Source organism: Capra hircus, chromosome 26 (genome assembly GCF_001704415.2).
Source record: "Capra hircus breed San Clemente chromosome 26, ASM170441v1, whole genome shotgun sequence".
NCBI lineage: Eukaryota > Metazoa > Chordata > Mammalia > Artiodactyla > Bovidae > Capra > Capra hircus.
This window is the reverse complement of record NC_030833.1, coordinates 34,833,719-34,850,361: the sequence shown is the minus strand read 5'-3', so window position 1 is coordinate 34,850,361 and position 16,643 is coordinate 34,833,719. Positions and strand designations below refer to the sequence as shown.

Genomic DNA, 16,643 nt, shown 5'->3' with positions numbered 1-16,643 from the left:
AGTAAATATAAATGGGATGGGACTTTTTAGGTGAAGTCTTTAAGACTAGTTATGTTTTATGGTATGTCTACTTAAAGAGGGAAAGGACATGGGTACATCTATGGCTGATTTGTGTTGATGTATGGCAGAAACCAATGAAATATTATAAAGCAATTATCCTTCAATTTAAAATAAATTTTTAATTAAGAAAACACTAGTTTCTCCAAACCTTTTTGGTAACTTGAAACTTTAGAGTGTTGATGAAAAACTTAATCAGTGGTCAATCTAAGAAAGAAATGGAAATTTTACTCAAGCAAACATGAGGATTATAACCCAGGTGACAGTCTTTCCTAGAGCTTTCAGGACTGTTCCAAAGAGGTAAGGGGAGACCGGTATATGCATGATTGTGGCAAAGGGGTATAGGTAATCAAGCACACATCTTGGCAGAAGTTTTCTGCTATTCACAAGGAACAGATATCTTGGTTAATGGTTTTAGTGCACTTCTAAGTATGAGAAGATGCAAAAAAAACTGAGTTCATAAAATTTTCTGCTGGAAATGTCTGTCTGAGGGCAGGTTCTGTCAGTTTTCCCAGAGCACAAAATGCCTTATCCTGATCTTCACCTGGAATTCCTTTCAGAATGTACTGTGGGTCCGTGACTGCAGTGGCTTATGACTTGATTTATTGAACTGGACAGTGAACAACATTATTTTACAACCCATCTCTTTTGGTCTTAATTTCTACCAAGGTTTGGAGGACATTTGTCCCATGGTACTAGGAAGGTTCATTCCCAGGTTAGGTGAGGAGTTTGTTAATAGGCTACTCACTGTGCTATTTATTACCAAACTGACTAGGCTCTGTTAACAGTAGCCAAAAGCCTCTGGACTGCCTATCTTACTATCCTGTTGTGGTCCAGAAAATGGTTCCCTCTTGTTGCTTCTTCCCCTATCTAGAGTTGTTGTTGCTGTTGTTTCATTGCTAAGTTGTGTCCGACTCTTTTGTAACCCCGTAAACTGTAGCCCTCCAGGCTCCTCTGTCCATAGGATTTCCCAGGCAAGAATACTGGAGTGGGTTGCCATTTTCTTCTCTAGGGGATCTTTCCGACCCAGGGATGGAGCCCAAGTTTCCTGCATTAGCAGGCAGATGCTTTACCACTGAGCCACCCAGGAAGCCCTATCTAAAGTTACACAATTACAGCCATCAATCATATAGGATTGTATATTTGGTCAATAGTTTCAAGTCACCTAGCCATCATTATTTTTATCAGAAGTTCAGTCACACATTTGGTAATGCAAGAAACAATAATCTTATAAAATAAGGCAGAATACAATAATATAGCTAGTGACATTCATTAGGTCATAAGTAAGAATTTAAGCTGAGATCTTCCATTAGGTGCAGCCCAGCATATGTCCAGATCATCTGACCCAGTGCTTTCAGTACCAATCACTCTTTCTAAGGGAAACGATATATTGGCATTGTCCATACATTTCACCAAAGATATCCTCATGTACAAGGTGAGTGATGTGTTGCCCTGACCACTTACAGGACAGAGAAAGTGCACACCTTCTAAGGAGTTACATGACTGGTGCCAGAAGAAAAAAGAATGGATCTTTAAGGTTGAGCAAGTATTAAGGTTAAGCAGGTATTTCTTCCACTGGAAGGTCTGGTTAATGCATAATACAGATGGACAATGCACAAAGGAGGGATGAAGGAAGTCTAAAGGGGTGGAGAAAAAAAGTTATGTTTAAAGTTTGCTGGTCTTGCCTTAAAATATGAATTTTATTTCATCAAGAGTTTTGCTAAATTAAATAATGAAAATGTATTGAATATTAAATAAGATATTGAAACATTAACTACTAAACATAGGCTTCTTTTCAGAAAAACTAAAGATATTTTGGATTATTGATAAATATGTTCAGTGCTGCACTGAAAATTTTTCTATAAGAAAGCACATGACTTTTTTAAAAATTATAAATAACATTTATGTTTTCATTTCTACAGAAAGCTAATGTAAAAGGCAGTCCATAATTTCTTATTCTTAATTTTCACTAGAAATTAAGGTATTTAAAGATTTTGACTGAGAAAAAAAAACAAAAACAATGTAAGAGCTATGAGTTGAGCATTACTCAGTGTCTTACTGAAGACTAGAGCCTGGAAGACGGACTCTCAGATAGCTCTGAGGAACTTCTCGGAAGAGGTGAAAGAGGAGCCAATGTATTAATACATATGAATATCTTGGCTGGGAAATATATGTAGTCAAATATACAATTTAAAAAAACAGATATCAAGTTAATGTTTTCAGCACTTGTGTATGGGAAAATGCCAGACTCTGTGGTCTTTGAAATTCTTCCTTAGATTATACACCTTAATTATCTAGGGACCCATATATCCAAAACACAGACTACCTCATCCTGAATCCCTTTCAGGATGTACTTGTAGGTCAGCAATTGCAGTGGCTAATGGCTTGATCCTTGTAGTATAGGAATAGTGGGCAATGCTCTTTGTTTACAGGGTTAAAAACTCATTTGGGAGAATGGCATTGAAACATGTATAATATCATATATGAAACGAATCACCAGTCCAGGTTCGATGCATGATACTGGATGCTAGGGCCTGGTGCACTGAGATGACCCAGAGGGATGGTATGGGGAGGGAGAAGGGAGGGGTTTCAGGATGGGGAAACCTGTGTATACCTGTGGCAGATTCATGTTGATGTACAGCAAAACCAATACAATATTGTAAAGTAATTAACCTCCAATTAAAATAAATATTTATTTTTTAAAAAAAACTACTAAATTAATAAGGAAAACACCTTCTTATCCAAGGAAGTGTTTTTGTTTTGTTTTTTTAAAGATACAAGGAATGGAGATGCATTTTGTAAGAAGGAAAGAAAGGTAATTTGTCCTAAAGTTTGTTATTTCTAAATGGAAAAGAAAATAAGGAATGAACCAATAGCAAAATAGAAAGCTGTAAGGGGTCTGTGAGAAAAAAAAAAAAAAAAGAATCGTTAGAAAGGAATTTTATATGTGGTTAGGGCTGGCTAAGATTGAAATAAATTTAAGTGAATGAGCTTTGTTTGTGTGAATGAGTTTTAATGGTAAACGCAAGATGGTGCAAAACCTGTGTTTTTGTTTTTCTGTTAAGAGAGCAAAGTTTTCTTATACTATTGATCTACTTTTGATAACAGACTATAAAGTTTCTTTAACCTTTTACATAATCTGTTGCAACTTTCTGTATTGGCCTTTGAAATCACTTTTTGCCACATTGGTTAAGTAAACAAGTATTGTTTCATAGTGATCTACAATCCTATCTAAGTATTTTGACATTTGTTGACATCTTTGACAAACTTTCTGAAATCAAACTCTGATTTTGATTCTTTTGATCTTTAGCTAAATTTGGGATGCTCCAGAATTTCCCTGAAACATCTCAGAGAGAGATTAAACTAACTAGGCTTATTTGGCATGTTGAATTACATGGGAAGCATGGTTAACTGAGTGATGATAAAACTTCTTAGGTTATATATTAATATATGTTCTAGAAATTATATGAAATTCCTAAAATTGGATATGTCCTGGCATAATGCTATGTCATAATTTTAGCTATTATCTTAATATGTTATATGTTGCATAAATAACCAAACTTCTTTGTCAATTGCATTGTAATCAGGTCCTTAACCATGCCATTTTAAGTCTTTGACTATATCACTCTGGTGCTTTTACAAAAATGAAGATCTTCAAGAAGGTTCATAGAAAGGACTTTTCTTTTTACAAGTATAAGTTTCTGATAACTTTTAGATCATATCACTGACATGGGTAAGAAATTACAGAATTCTAGAGGAAAACTGATGGTTTCAGAAACTGCTAACAAGAGATCAACAAGAATAAATTGATGAATACGATTTTAAGTTTCATGACTTTTTGTCCAAAATAGTACTGGCTTTTAATATTTGTTCTCCAGATATAAGGAAACCTTAAATATTTAAATTCTATCACATATTACCACTGTTATACATTTTTTTTAGAATTATCCACATATTTAATTTTATTCCTGCTTCTCTACTATGTTATCTGGGAATTTCCCCTTCTTAAAAAACAGTTTTTACTATCACCCTTTAGTTTGTTTTGCTAATAACAAATCTGTTATTATTTATTTATTTATTTGGCCAGGCTGTGTCTTAGTATGGCACTTGGGATCTTTGATCCTCATTGTGGCATGTGAACTGAGTTGAAGCATGGGGGATCTAGTTCCCTAACCAAGAACTGAATTAGGGCCCCCTGCACTGGAAGTTCGGACTCTTAGCCACTGGATCACAAGAGAAGTCCCTAGTTTTGTCTTTCTCTAAATGATTTCATTTTTAAAAGATATATATATATTTTTAAATATTTTATTATTCCTATTTTGTTAATTTTTATATTTTGGCCATGACACACAGCATGTGGGATCTTAGTTTCCCAACCAGAGATTGAACCCACATCCCTTGCAATGAAAGGGCAGAGTCTTAACCCCTGGGCCACCAGGGAAGTCCCTAAAGATATTTTTGCTTGTGTACAATTCTTAGGTTTATTATTATATCCTTTTAGCACATTAAAGCTACCTTCCCATTGAGGTCCAGTTTCCATTTTTGCTTTTGCAAAATTAAATGTTGATTTTAAGTTTTTCTTTTTAAGTGAAATCTCTTTCCTTCTTTCTTTCTTCCTTCTTTCCCTTTCCCTCTCCCTTCCTCCCTCCCTCTTTCTCTTTCCTCTTTTTACTCCTTCCTCCCTCCCTCTTTCTCTTTCCTCTTTTTACTCCTTCCTGACTAAAGTATACCTATGTAAAAAAGATGAAACATTTATCTTTTTTTCTCTACCTGATTTATCCAGATTTTGGCTTCTTCAGTGGGCCCCTTCTGAACTTGTTGGCTTATTAGTATCCAGATTGCAACCAGTTATCCTAATCATTGTTCTAACTTTTTCTCTCTCTTTGTTGTTTTTAAACTGTTTACGCTTTGAGTTGTCTCACTGCTGTACTATAGTCTTACTAATGCTATTCCTTATATCCTGCCTATTTTATAAGATTCTTGTTTCTTGCATTACCATCATGTAACCAGGTCTCTGACTAAATTAACAATGGCTAAATGTCTTGAGGCAATTTGTCACATACATAACTCTCTGTAAAATTAATTGTAATAGTGTAATTCTAAATATTATGAGTTTGAGCAGGCTCCAGTAGTTGGTGATGGAAAGGAAGCCTGGCATGCTGCAGTCCATGGGGCCGCAAAGAGTTGGACACAACTGAGCAACTGAACTGAACTCTAAATATGGGGAAAAGCAACATGGGAGAAACATTTCTTGAATCACAACAATCTAGTAAGATAAATGATACAGAGACTCTATAGGATAACAGGGCCTAATTCAAATATAGCACATGAATAGCCAATCAACGGAACTCTCATCCTAGGAACGAGTCTTCCTAGCCCACGGGACAAATTGGTCATGAAATGCCTCCCACACCTTGGTCAAATTTATGACCCAAAGTGGGAAGTAAACCAAAAAGAACAAAGAGCATCACTCATCACCTAGTTAAACTAGTGAGTTAAATCATAACCCACTGCAGTTACCTACCAACAGTGCACCCTGAAGGGAATTCAGGATGAAAAAAAAAAGGATGAGGCACTCTGTGCTTTGGCCCCTAGATAATTAGATGCATATCCTGGGAAGAAGTTCAAGGACTCCAGATTCTTGCATCTTCACATATGTAGAAAAGTACTGAAATCACTAACTTGAGATGTCTGTTCTTCATGATTAGCAGTGATCTTTTACCAAGATGTATGTTTAACTACTTGTATTTCCCAGTCAAAAAATTCACATATATACTGACTTCTCCCTTACCTCTTTGGAGCAGCTTACTCAGAGCTACTGATTGACTGTTTCCTGGGCAGTAGTCCTCAGTAAGACTCTGAATAAAGCTTAAGCTCACAGCTCTCAAGTTGTGTACTTCTAAGTTGACATAGGGTTTGGCTGGAGAAAACAACAGAATGCTTTCAAAATAGCAATCCTAGTGGAGGATGGGCAGAATTGAGAAGCCAGAGTGCAAGATAATTAGAAGAGATCTGGGACATATGAGAACAAAGAAAGACATGATACCTAGAAGCAAAACAGAAATCCAAGATGCCTTGTTTTAAGGAAGGTGCAGGTTGTGTGTTCTAGTAAAAGTAGCCAGTAGCTACATGTGCCTATTGAGCATCTGAAATGTGGCAAGTGGCATAGATTAAAATAACACTTTGGATATATGGTACTAAATACCATGTATTATTTATCTAGGCTGTTGTGGGTCCTTGTTTCTGCACTCAGATTTTCTCTAGTTGTGGCTAGCGGGGGCTACTCTTTGTTGCAGCGTGGGTGCTTCTCACTGAGGTGGCTTCAGTAGCTACAGCACACAGGCTCAGTAGTTGCGGCACACTGGGCTTAGTTAATCCGAGGCATGTGGGATCTTCCTGGACCAGGGATCGAATTCGTGTCCTTTGCAATGCAAAGCAGATTATCAACCACTGACCACCAGGGAAGCCCAAAACAGTGTACTATTAAAACTGATTTATTGGTTCTACCTTTTCCTTTTTCATTACGGTTATTAGAGAGTTTTAAATTACATATGTAGCTTGCACTGTATTTTGGACAAGGATGAAGCATACATTTACAGATTTGTTCACCAAACATTTGTGGACTATCTCCCTGCTCAGTTGACAAAACTGACAAAGACAGAACAGCTCCTACGGGGGCTTCATTCCTTTCAGGAGACTATGATTATGTGATGAGTCTCATGTGATGTGTGCCCTTAAGGTGTGCCCTGGATACGTGGGCACATCAGATCCTAGGCGTGGTGAACCAGCAGGGAAGCCTGTTCAGGAGGCTTTGTCCTGGAAGACCACTGATGTTAACTAACTAAATCAAGAAGTAGAATGTTGCAAATCAGAGGGAATCACTTCATCAAAGTCTGTGACTGTTTTTCCTCTTTAGGAAGTTGTCCAAAGGCTTAGCATTTAAAGAATGATGGGATATTAGAGATATTCCAATACATTCCTTCTATTTTTGCCCTCATTTTAGATTAAGCATGACAGAAGAAATAAAATCACATGAACATAGTAGGCAAGGACAACAGGCCAAACCTTAAAATTACTCTTGGCTAAAATATTTCTATAAACCAATGGCTGCAGAAAAAGAGTTCTTGGCCATAAAACATACAACTTGTACTAAGGACAGTAAAGCTGACACCCTGTTTCATTTTCTTAGGAAGTTAATTAGCTTTGGAGACAGTAGATAGCAGCCACAGTGGTCACTTGACACACTCAGGATCTGACCTCCAATGGAAGGGAGGCACCCTGCACCTCAGATCCACTCCTAAGAATAATACTGTCATTAAACAAGTGTCAGACATTTGGCACATTATCTGAGGAAAAGAACTGGAAAAAGTTCTAAGAGTGTAATACCCATTCATCCTTTTCCAATCAATAAACCCAAATCACAATTGTTACTGTATTTGTAAATCCATCGAACTTTCTGTGCTTCAGAGAGCTTTCATTTTGTGTGGATTTGCCCAAATTAAGAACTTTCAATCATCTTGCCATTTACAAACTTAGAAAAGAGTTTTAAGAATTGTGGCCAGCAGTGTCTGACTCTTTTCCACCCCATGGACTGTAGCCCACCAGGCCCCTCTGTCCATGGAATTTTCCAGGCAAGAATACTGGAGTGAATTGCCATTTCCTCCACTATGTGATCTTCCCAAACCAGAGACTAAACCCGTGTCTTTTGTGTCTCCTGCATTGGCAGGTGGATTCTTTATCATCAGTGCCACATTGGAAGCCCAAAGTAAGAACTAATTGCAAACAGGAAAAAGAAAAATCAAGAACTTGAAAATAGTTTTCTGCCTGCAAGTTTTGCTTCAGGTCTTATAGACTAGAACTGCTTATGTCTAAACTGTCCCTGGTGCATCCAAGTTTCAGAGAACTGCAAAGTAAAATCCTAGCACGACCATCTAATTAGAATCCTTACTCTTAGAAAGCCAGTCCATAAAGGACATCATCCACAAAGAACATCAGCTATTACCCATGGTGGTGAATACTACTTGAGAGAGACGATTTGCTCTTTCAGAGTAGGGTTGGTGGAATGACCTGTCCATCTCTTAACAAATCAATCTCTAGAGTGATAAGAGCCATTGTTTGAGCAAATGACTCCACTAGTGGTTAGTCACCAAGAGACGACCTTTGCTAACCTCAGCTATGGTTTTTCCAGTAGTCATGTATGGATGCGAGAGTTAGACCATAAAGAAAGCTGAGCACCGAAAAACTGATGCTTTGGAACTGTGGTGTTGGAAAAGACTCTTAAGAGTCCCTTGGACTGCAAGGAGATCCAACCAGTCCATCCTAAAGGAAATCAGTCCTGAATACTCATTGGAAGGACTGATGCTGAAGCTGAAACTCCAATATTTTGGCCACCTGATGTGAAGAACTGACTCATTTGAAAAGACCCTGATGCTGGGAAAGACTGAGGGCAGGAGGAAAAGGGGACGACAGAGGAGGAGATGGTTGGATGGCATCACTGACTCAATGGACATGGGTTTGGGTGGACTCTGGGAGTTGGTGATGGATAGGGAGGCCTGGCGTGCTGCAGTTCATGGGGTTGCAAAGAGTCAGACATGACTGAGAGACTGAACTGAACTGATGCTGGGAAAGATTGAAGGTGGGAGGAGAAGGGGATAACAGAGGATGAGATGATTGTATGGCATCACCAACTTGATGGACATGAGTTTGAGTAAGCTTCGGGAGTCGGTGATGAACAGGGAAGCCTGGTGTGCTGCAGTCCATGGGGTCGCAAAGAGTCGGACACAACTGAGAGACTGAACTGGACTGAACCTCAGATCTCTGATGCAAGGCTCCTTAACAGCCAGGGTTCCCCGTCTCTTCTTTGAGGAGAATGCATTTGCCACTTCCCTGAGCAATCTGCAGGTTTAGGGCTGCTGGCCACCTTCCTGAGTTTACTTCCCTTCATAAAGGAGAGGTTGTAATGGCAGCAAACCAGCCTGGGAAGGGACTTGCTAGGGAGTATTTTAAGGCCATTTGGAAAGCATTCATTTCTTCAGGTAAGTCCCAAAAGAGCCAAATGTAAAGAAAATATTGTTACAACATAACTATCTTATATTAGCATCAGAGAATAATTTGGAGTAAGCTGCAAAGAAATAAAGGAACATGGCTGTTGGCACTTCCCTGGTGGTCATTGTGATTAGGACTCCATGCTCTCACTGCCAAAGATCTGATCCCATCCCTGGTTGGGAACTAAGATCCTGAATGCTCTGTGGCAGGGCCAAAAAAAGAACATGGCTGTTTCAAATGCCAGTGTTCTCACACCTGGAGGGAAAGGCCTGCAAATCTCAAAGGAGTGGAAACCCCAAAACAAGAGGAAAGGCCTCAGAAATCTCGTCTGGCTTGAGATAAGAAAGAGGACACATGGTCACATGGTAAAGAGATACCACACTGCCTTTAAGTCTGTTAATTTATTGAGTAAAAATGAAATCATTGTCAGACATATTAAATTCAGTTTGGTTTGACTTTGGCTGATGTCCATTTGCAGCAGAGATGAATGAAGGGAGAGAGAAGATACAGTGATGCTGGCAAAGGAACACCGAACAAGGCCATTTTCCATTAATTATGAAAGCAGGCATCACACAGCCAGCGTGAGTCATTAGCAAAGGGGGACGTAATGCTGAATGAGCAGCGACAAAACCAAATAAGCAAGAACTTGGAAGAAGAGAGGCCAGAGCTTTCAGAGGACAAAATGCAGCAGGGGTTGCCTGGAGAGCAGCGCTGGGCGGGGAGCTGCCCGCTCACTTGGGGAACACCGTGATCACGTCATAGCCCTCGGGTGGAGTGACCCGTTCCCGGGCATGCCTTTCACAGTAGATCTGATCCTCCACGAAGAAATGGCCCTTCTGTTTCAGATTGGTGCCACAGTCGGTGCACACGTAACACTCGGGGTGGCGGTGACGTTCCCGCAGCTTCACGAACACGCCGCTGCAGGAGGCAGGGAGAAGAGGTGCTCTGTTAGTGACGAGCACCTGAAGGTGACAGGCTGGTGCTCCTCCCAAGGGGCTCCTTTCCAAGGGCAGATCAGAGCCTCCCTGTTGGCCTCTAGTCATAAAGGGGCTTCTCCTGCCGAGAGGCCAGAGACATTCCCCTTGAAGACTTCCAGAAGTCCCTCCCACTTCAACAGAGCAGCCCTGCTTTTTCTGGTTTTACATGTCCATACCCTAAGGGTTTCACAGCCAAGGAAAGCCTTCACCACGTGGCTTTGGGACACAGGACCAACCTCGCCTCTCTGCTCCATTTTCCAGGCAGGATTTTTTTCTCCATCATGCCCACAACGGGCAACATCCAGCACTTTCCACATTTTCATGGTTTACACAACCTGCAGGGCCACTGATGCCTGGGGAAGGCAGATACTCACACAATGCCAGTGCCACATTTGTCACACATGGGCAGCTTCTGGGCATTTCCAATTGAGGCAGCCACTTTGGTGACCGGAGCCTTAACACTTCTGAATCCTGAGGGCTTGTTGGGATCCCCTAAAAGGAGGAAAACATCTGGGTTAGCCAGGAAGGGCAGGATTGTATAAGCATCATTTAGCTCTTTCAGAGTCACTTATATGTATGTTCCAGCAAGGTCATGGGCATCAGAATCAAACAGACTTGACTGCTGTGTGATCCTGGGCAAGTTACTTAACTTCTCTGGTCCACAGTTTCCTTTTCTATAAAATAGAAGAACGTTTCCCCTTCAGAGTGGAACAAAATGGTTGAAAAAGACACATGTAGCCCTCCCTGGCATATATGGTCAGCCCTCAAAACAAATTACATTACATGCTGATTAAATACAAGCAAACACATTGATATGGGACTTAAAAATATTTTACATAGATGGAAAAAATTTAAAACACCTGATAATCAAATAGCAGTGTAGTCAGATGCCAAAAGAAACCCACACTACAAGGACAACAAAATCATTATAGTACAGAATGCTATAAGTCAGATAAAAACCACCTGTCGCAGAGCAGAGACAGTAGCAGCCTTCCTGCAGTCAGCTGCTGCATGCAAAACCAGCTCCTAGTTTCCAGAGCTCTGCCTACAGCCCAGTTCATCACCTGTGTAGGTAGCTGTGAATAATAATGGTAAGCTACTAATATTACTATTATTGCTATATATTTGGCTGGCTGTGTTTCCACATCACATTTTTTTTCCTGTGATGTTGGCCCAGTAAGTATTGTTATGTCTGTCAGCTATTTACACATCTCTGTCTGGACTACAAATTACTAGACCACCAGAGCTCTGTTTCACATATTTTTTCAATACTCCACAGAGCCTACCACAGTCTTAGCAGAAAAGAATGGTGGGCTACAGTCCATAGGGTTGCAAAGAATCAAACATGACTGAAGCAATTTAGCGTGCACACAAGCACAGCCCAAGGTATCATCTTGCCTTTCCAAACCTTTCTCCCTTCCTTGGTCACAGTCCCAGCTTTGTTCATTATAGAATCTTTTTTTTTTTGCATTAATTTTTATTTTTATAAAATATTGCACTCAAGTATTATTTCTGTCTTGATTATCAAGTTTTGGGGTACCAACTTAAATTCTATACCCAAAGCAAATGCCTCCCTCACCTTATCCTAATTCTGGCCCTGCCTGAAGGGATCTCAGAGGGGCCTGGCTGGGCAGCCTCATGACTCTGAGTGTCCCAAACAAGCTCCCTCACTTTCTGGCTGGAACCAGCTGGCCTGTCTACCTGCTGAGAAGACAAGGAAATGGCATCTTTGCATACCTGGAAAGCTTGGAGAGAAAATCGGTAGTTCTAAGAGAGCCAAACCTGCGAGGTCAGGGTCTCTTATGTGATGGACTGTTTTTCACAGAAAAATTACCAGGAAAGATAGGAAGTGCAGGAGGAGAGAAGTAACATGACACATGAGCCCCACTGTGTAGGAGAACCCACATCTCTTTTTGGAACAGAGAGAAGTGAACTGATGGAGCTGGGCACAGTGTGAGTAGAGGAGGCTGTGTGCTGCCTAATGCTGACCTTGCTGCAGCTTATGCAGCCCTGCAGCACCACCTGCTGGCTCAATTTTCTTCTCTTACCTAGTCAGCCAACACTGCAAATGCAAAGAAAATTCCACATCTTTTTTCTGCCCACTTCACTATTCAACAGCACTCAAGGGCTCCATACTGCCTACAGAATCAAATTCACGGTCCTTAACCTCACACCTGGTGGTCCTCCATGATCTGAACCGCAGATCACCTAAGGATTCTCCAGAAACCCTGGGCACCTGCCAAAATGAGCCTAGATACCTTCTGATCAAGCCTCCAGCTGACTGCACCTGGGAAGTCCTGTATTAGATATATGTCACCGCAATTAAAAAAGAAAAAAGACTCCTTCTCCCTGCAAATTTTAGAATCTGACCTAGAGCAAGAGGGAGTATGAGGAATCCTGGACCCTTTCTCCCAGTCCAGAGGCTAAATTTCACCCCAAATGAGAAGACCCACATTGAGTCTGGAGATTTATCACCAAGCCCTGCTGCAGCCTCATGGCTCAGATGATAAGGAATCCGCCTTCAATGCAGGAGACCCAGGGTCAATCCCTGGGTCGAGAAGATGCCCTGGAGGAGGGAATGGCAACTCACTACAGTATTTTGCCCAGAGAATTCCATGGACAGAGGAGCCTGGTAGACTGCAGTCCATGGGGTCGCAGGGAGTCGGACACGACTGAGCGACTTCACTTTCACTTTCATGCATTGGAGAAGGAAATGGCAACTCACTCCAGTGTTCTTGCCTGGAGAATCCCAGGGACGGCGGAGCCTGGAGGGCTGCCATCTATGGGGTCGCACAGAGTCAGACACGACTGAAGCGACTTAGTAGCAGCATAAAAGAAGAATTTTTCTAACTTCCTGTGCCTCTAAATTGCCAATTTCTCTAAGGAACCCACTAAAGTGGGGAGGAAGCCTGGGTGCTGGGCGTGTTCAGTAGGGGACTTTCAGCTCAGGAAGGACTCCTGGGGAGCCGACTCTGCAGCTGGGGACTTTCAGGAGGAAAGGGACTATCTTCCAGAGAGAGCTCAGTTCTGACCCTCACTGGCTGCCCTGGGCAAAGAGCCAGCCACTCTGGAGCCTGGCTGAAGTGTATCTCACAGAACCACCACATGTCCCTCCCAGAAGTACCAACTCTCTCTTCACAGGCAGGCACACACTGGGAGGAAGAGAGCAAGAGAAGGCAGGACTCCAGTAAGCCTCAGGGAAAAGGACAGTGCAGAGTGAAGAGGGCTGCAAACCCCAACTCTCCAGACGTCACCGGTGGCTAGGCTGACGGTGAGAACCAGAGGTGCTTATGAATGACCACCTGGGAGGTGGGTGAGCCTGAGAGCTGTGGCTCACAGGTCACCTTTTTGAGAAGAAGGAAAAGCCTCCCTTCTACAGCGCACCCATCTGCCAGGAATTTCTCACTGTTGTTGCTACAAAGCTGAGACAGCTTGCTGCCATCCACTTGAATATTATCGTAAGAAACAAACAGTGTCTGATGTATACAGGGCAAAGATTATCTCCTGAGACTTGCAGAGCCACACAGGTAGCCCTGGGTGCCTCGAGCATCAGATCTCACATGTGGACAAGCCAAGGCTGGCCTCGAACCTCTTGATGAGGTTTCAAACATCATCACAGTTACCAAGCACCTACTGTGTGCGCCAGTCACAACTATGGATGTTTTGTGTAATTTGATCCTCACACCAATCTTAAGAGGAAAGGATTTTTATCCCCGGTTGACAGATAAGCAAACAAGTCTAGAAAGGTTCAAAGGGTTGCCTAAGGTCAGTTCCGGGGTATGTGGCCAAACAGGGGGCCCTCAGACTTTGAAGAGGCCATCCACCCTAGAGCAAGAACAAGTGCATGGCCCCAGAGTGAAGCCACACTCTGCTGCCACAGCCCACGACCTTCACCCACTCACACGTGCCAACCACCACAGAAGCACGGTATGTGGGCTCAAACGAAACTAGTGGCCAGCGGACAGCCCCACAGAATGCCACAACCGTCAAGTTCACCCCCGCCTTCAGCCTCCCTCAGTGCCTGCAACAGGAAACAGCTAAGCAGGTGTGGCTGAGCTCATTCAGTCCCCCTCTTTTTTTTGAAAGAGCTTTTAGCATTTAAGAGGCCGACCTTCCAAAGCACACTGTGCTCTCTCCACCCCTAAGGCTGTGTTCACCTGTGTTTCAGCAACGACTACCCCTCAGCCCAGGCCTCAAACCACAGCTTCTGACCACACACACGGCTGATTACCTTTCTCCTCAGACTCCAGGATTTCCTGCAAAACCAGGAACGAAGTAGACTGTTTCGGAGGCTCATTTAACTCCTGTTTCTCCTGAAGCATCTTGTAAACTTCAGATTCTTTGTCGATGACGAGTCCGCTTGGGAGCTGAGAATGGTCTAAGCTGTAAAGAATGTTTGCAAGTTCATTAGGACACGTCAGAAGTTAGGGGAAAAAAATCCACCAGCCACCCCCTTCCAAGCAAAGACACCCCAGTGTCAAAGAGTGAAGAGAAATTATCCCAATCGATGAAGCCAGCTCCTAATGCAGCCATGGACCCCCTGATGATACGGTGAGGTGTCTGTAGGCAGGGCTGGTTGCTGCTTCAAGTCAATAAAAGGCTAGTTTGGGTGATTCAACTACTCTTTGGCCTAATCCCATGGAATGGGAATGCTGTGTTTCTTTCAAAATTATATAAACAATATTATGTCGAAAGAAAATTTAGAAGAGGGAAAATGTCAACCACAACTGAGCACTGAAAACTCAGCTGGGTCCCCTTAGTCCAGGCCTCATTCTTTCCCCAGAGCAGAAATCAGTGTTTCCTGATGATATCAAAGTGCTCTCTCTGTCTCTATAAACTCTCCTCATTCTCACGGCAAGGAGCTCTGGTCTCTTCATCCACCATACAGAGGTAACAGTGTATGCCTTGTCTAGTTCACAGTGTCGGTGACAAGGATGAGAAAGTAAGTACTTTGTTTTTTTTATTGGAGTACAGCTGATTAAGAATGTTGTGTTAGTTTCAGGTATACTACTGCTACTGCTAAGTCGCTTCAGTCGTGTCCGACTCTGTGCAACCCCATAGACGGCAGCCCACCAGGCTCCCCCGTCCCTGGGATTCTCCAGGCAAGAACCCTGGAGTGGGTTGCCATTTCCTTCTCCAAGAAAGTGAAAAGTGAAAGTGAAGTTGCTCAGTCATGTCCGACTCTTAGCAACCCCATGGACTGCAGCCCACCAGGCTACTCCATCCATGGGATTTTCCAGGCAAGAGTACTGGAGTGGGGTGCCATTGCCTTCTCTGGTTTCAGGTATCGAGTGAATCAATTATACATATACATATATCCAGTCTTTTTTTTAGACAGTTTTCTCCTATAGGCCATTACAGAGTATTGAGTAAAGTTCCCTGTGCTAAACAGTAAGTCCTTACCAGTTATCTATTTTATATATAGTAGTGTGTATAAGTCAATCCTGATCTCCCAATTTATCCTTTCTCCCACCCTCAAATCCCTGCCTTTTCCCTCTGGTAACTATAAGTTTGTTTTCTACACCTATGATTCAGTTTCTATTTTGTAAATAAGTTCATTTGTACCTTTTTTTTTTTTTTCTGGATTCACATGTAAGTGATATCACATGATATTCGCCTTTGTCTGACTTAACTTCACTATGGCAGTCTCTAGGTAAGTGCTCTGAAAACGATACAGTGCTGCTCCGTGTAAGGGAGATGGGGGTGGGGGGGTGACAGTGGCCTCAGCTCAAGCCTAGGGATGGCGCAAACCGGGCCTTGCTGCCCACACCTCCCCTTGTCCCTCTGGGCTCCCCACGACAGGATGAGACAGGCAAAGTTGGGGCCTCTTTCCTCCAGAGCCCATTTTCCAGGGGAGGCACTGCTGCTGCCTGGTCTGAGGGAGGGCGGAGAGTGAAAGGGAGGCAGGCTCCAGTGAGCTTTACCTTTGAAGTCTGTCCTGAGTCCCACCCCGTCCACTGCCTGCTCTAGCCATGCCATCCATTAACAGCCCAGCTGACCAGCTTTCTAACTTGTCCCCTGCCTGCCACTCTCAGCCCCTGGAACTGTCTTTCCTCTGACCGGAGGCCAGAGAGAGATTTCAAACATAAGAATCAGACTGTGTCATGATGTGGCTCAAAGTGTTCTCATCTGACTCAGAACCAAATATTTACAGTTTTAATAACAAAAACACAAGCTTACCCAAATTCATCTTCTTTGGAGTAAATATTTGCTACAAAAAGTACAAGGGCCATAAAAGACGTGGCTCTGCTCCCCTCTCCAAGCATATCGCTTGCTATCCCCTGCTCACTCCAGGCAGACAAGCCTTCATGGGGTTTCTAGGATGCACCAGCCTCAGGGCCTTGGCACATCCTGCTCCCTCTGCCTGGAATGTTCGCGCCCCACAGCTTCCATGCTTCACTCAGGTCTCTGCTCAGATGTCTCTCCTCAGAGGGGTCCCCGACCCTCAGCTTAAAACACTGCACCCCATCCACATCACGTCTCCCCTTTCTGGGCTCCATCTTTCTCCACGTTTCTAACTCTTTTACCATGAATTATACTTATTTCTTTATTGTCTATCTTTCC

At 42.6% G+C, this 16,643-nt stretch overlaps 1 protein-coding gene across 1 annotated transcript in view; it reads right to left on the bottom strand.

The window, feature by feature from the left end:
- PDLIM1 (PDZ and LIM domain 1) overlaps nucleotides 9,484–16,643 on the bottom strand; it is a 36,800-nt gene continuing 29,640 nt past the window's right edge. Inside the window, exons 5-7 of the mRNA XM_005698381.3 lie at nucleotides 14,311–14,462; nucleotides 10,454–10,571; nucleotides 9,484–10,020 (exon numbers count right to left, since the gene is read on the bottom strand). Of these exons, the coding sequence (XP_005698438.3) occupies nucleotides 9,834–10,020; nucleotides 10,454–10,571; nucleotides 14,311–14,462 (457 nt within the window). The 3' untranslated portion in view covers nucleotides 9,484–9,833. The remainder of the gene's footprint in view (nucleotides 10,021–10,453; nucleotides 10,572–14,310; nucleotides 14,463–16,643) is intronic.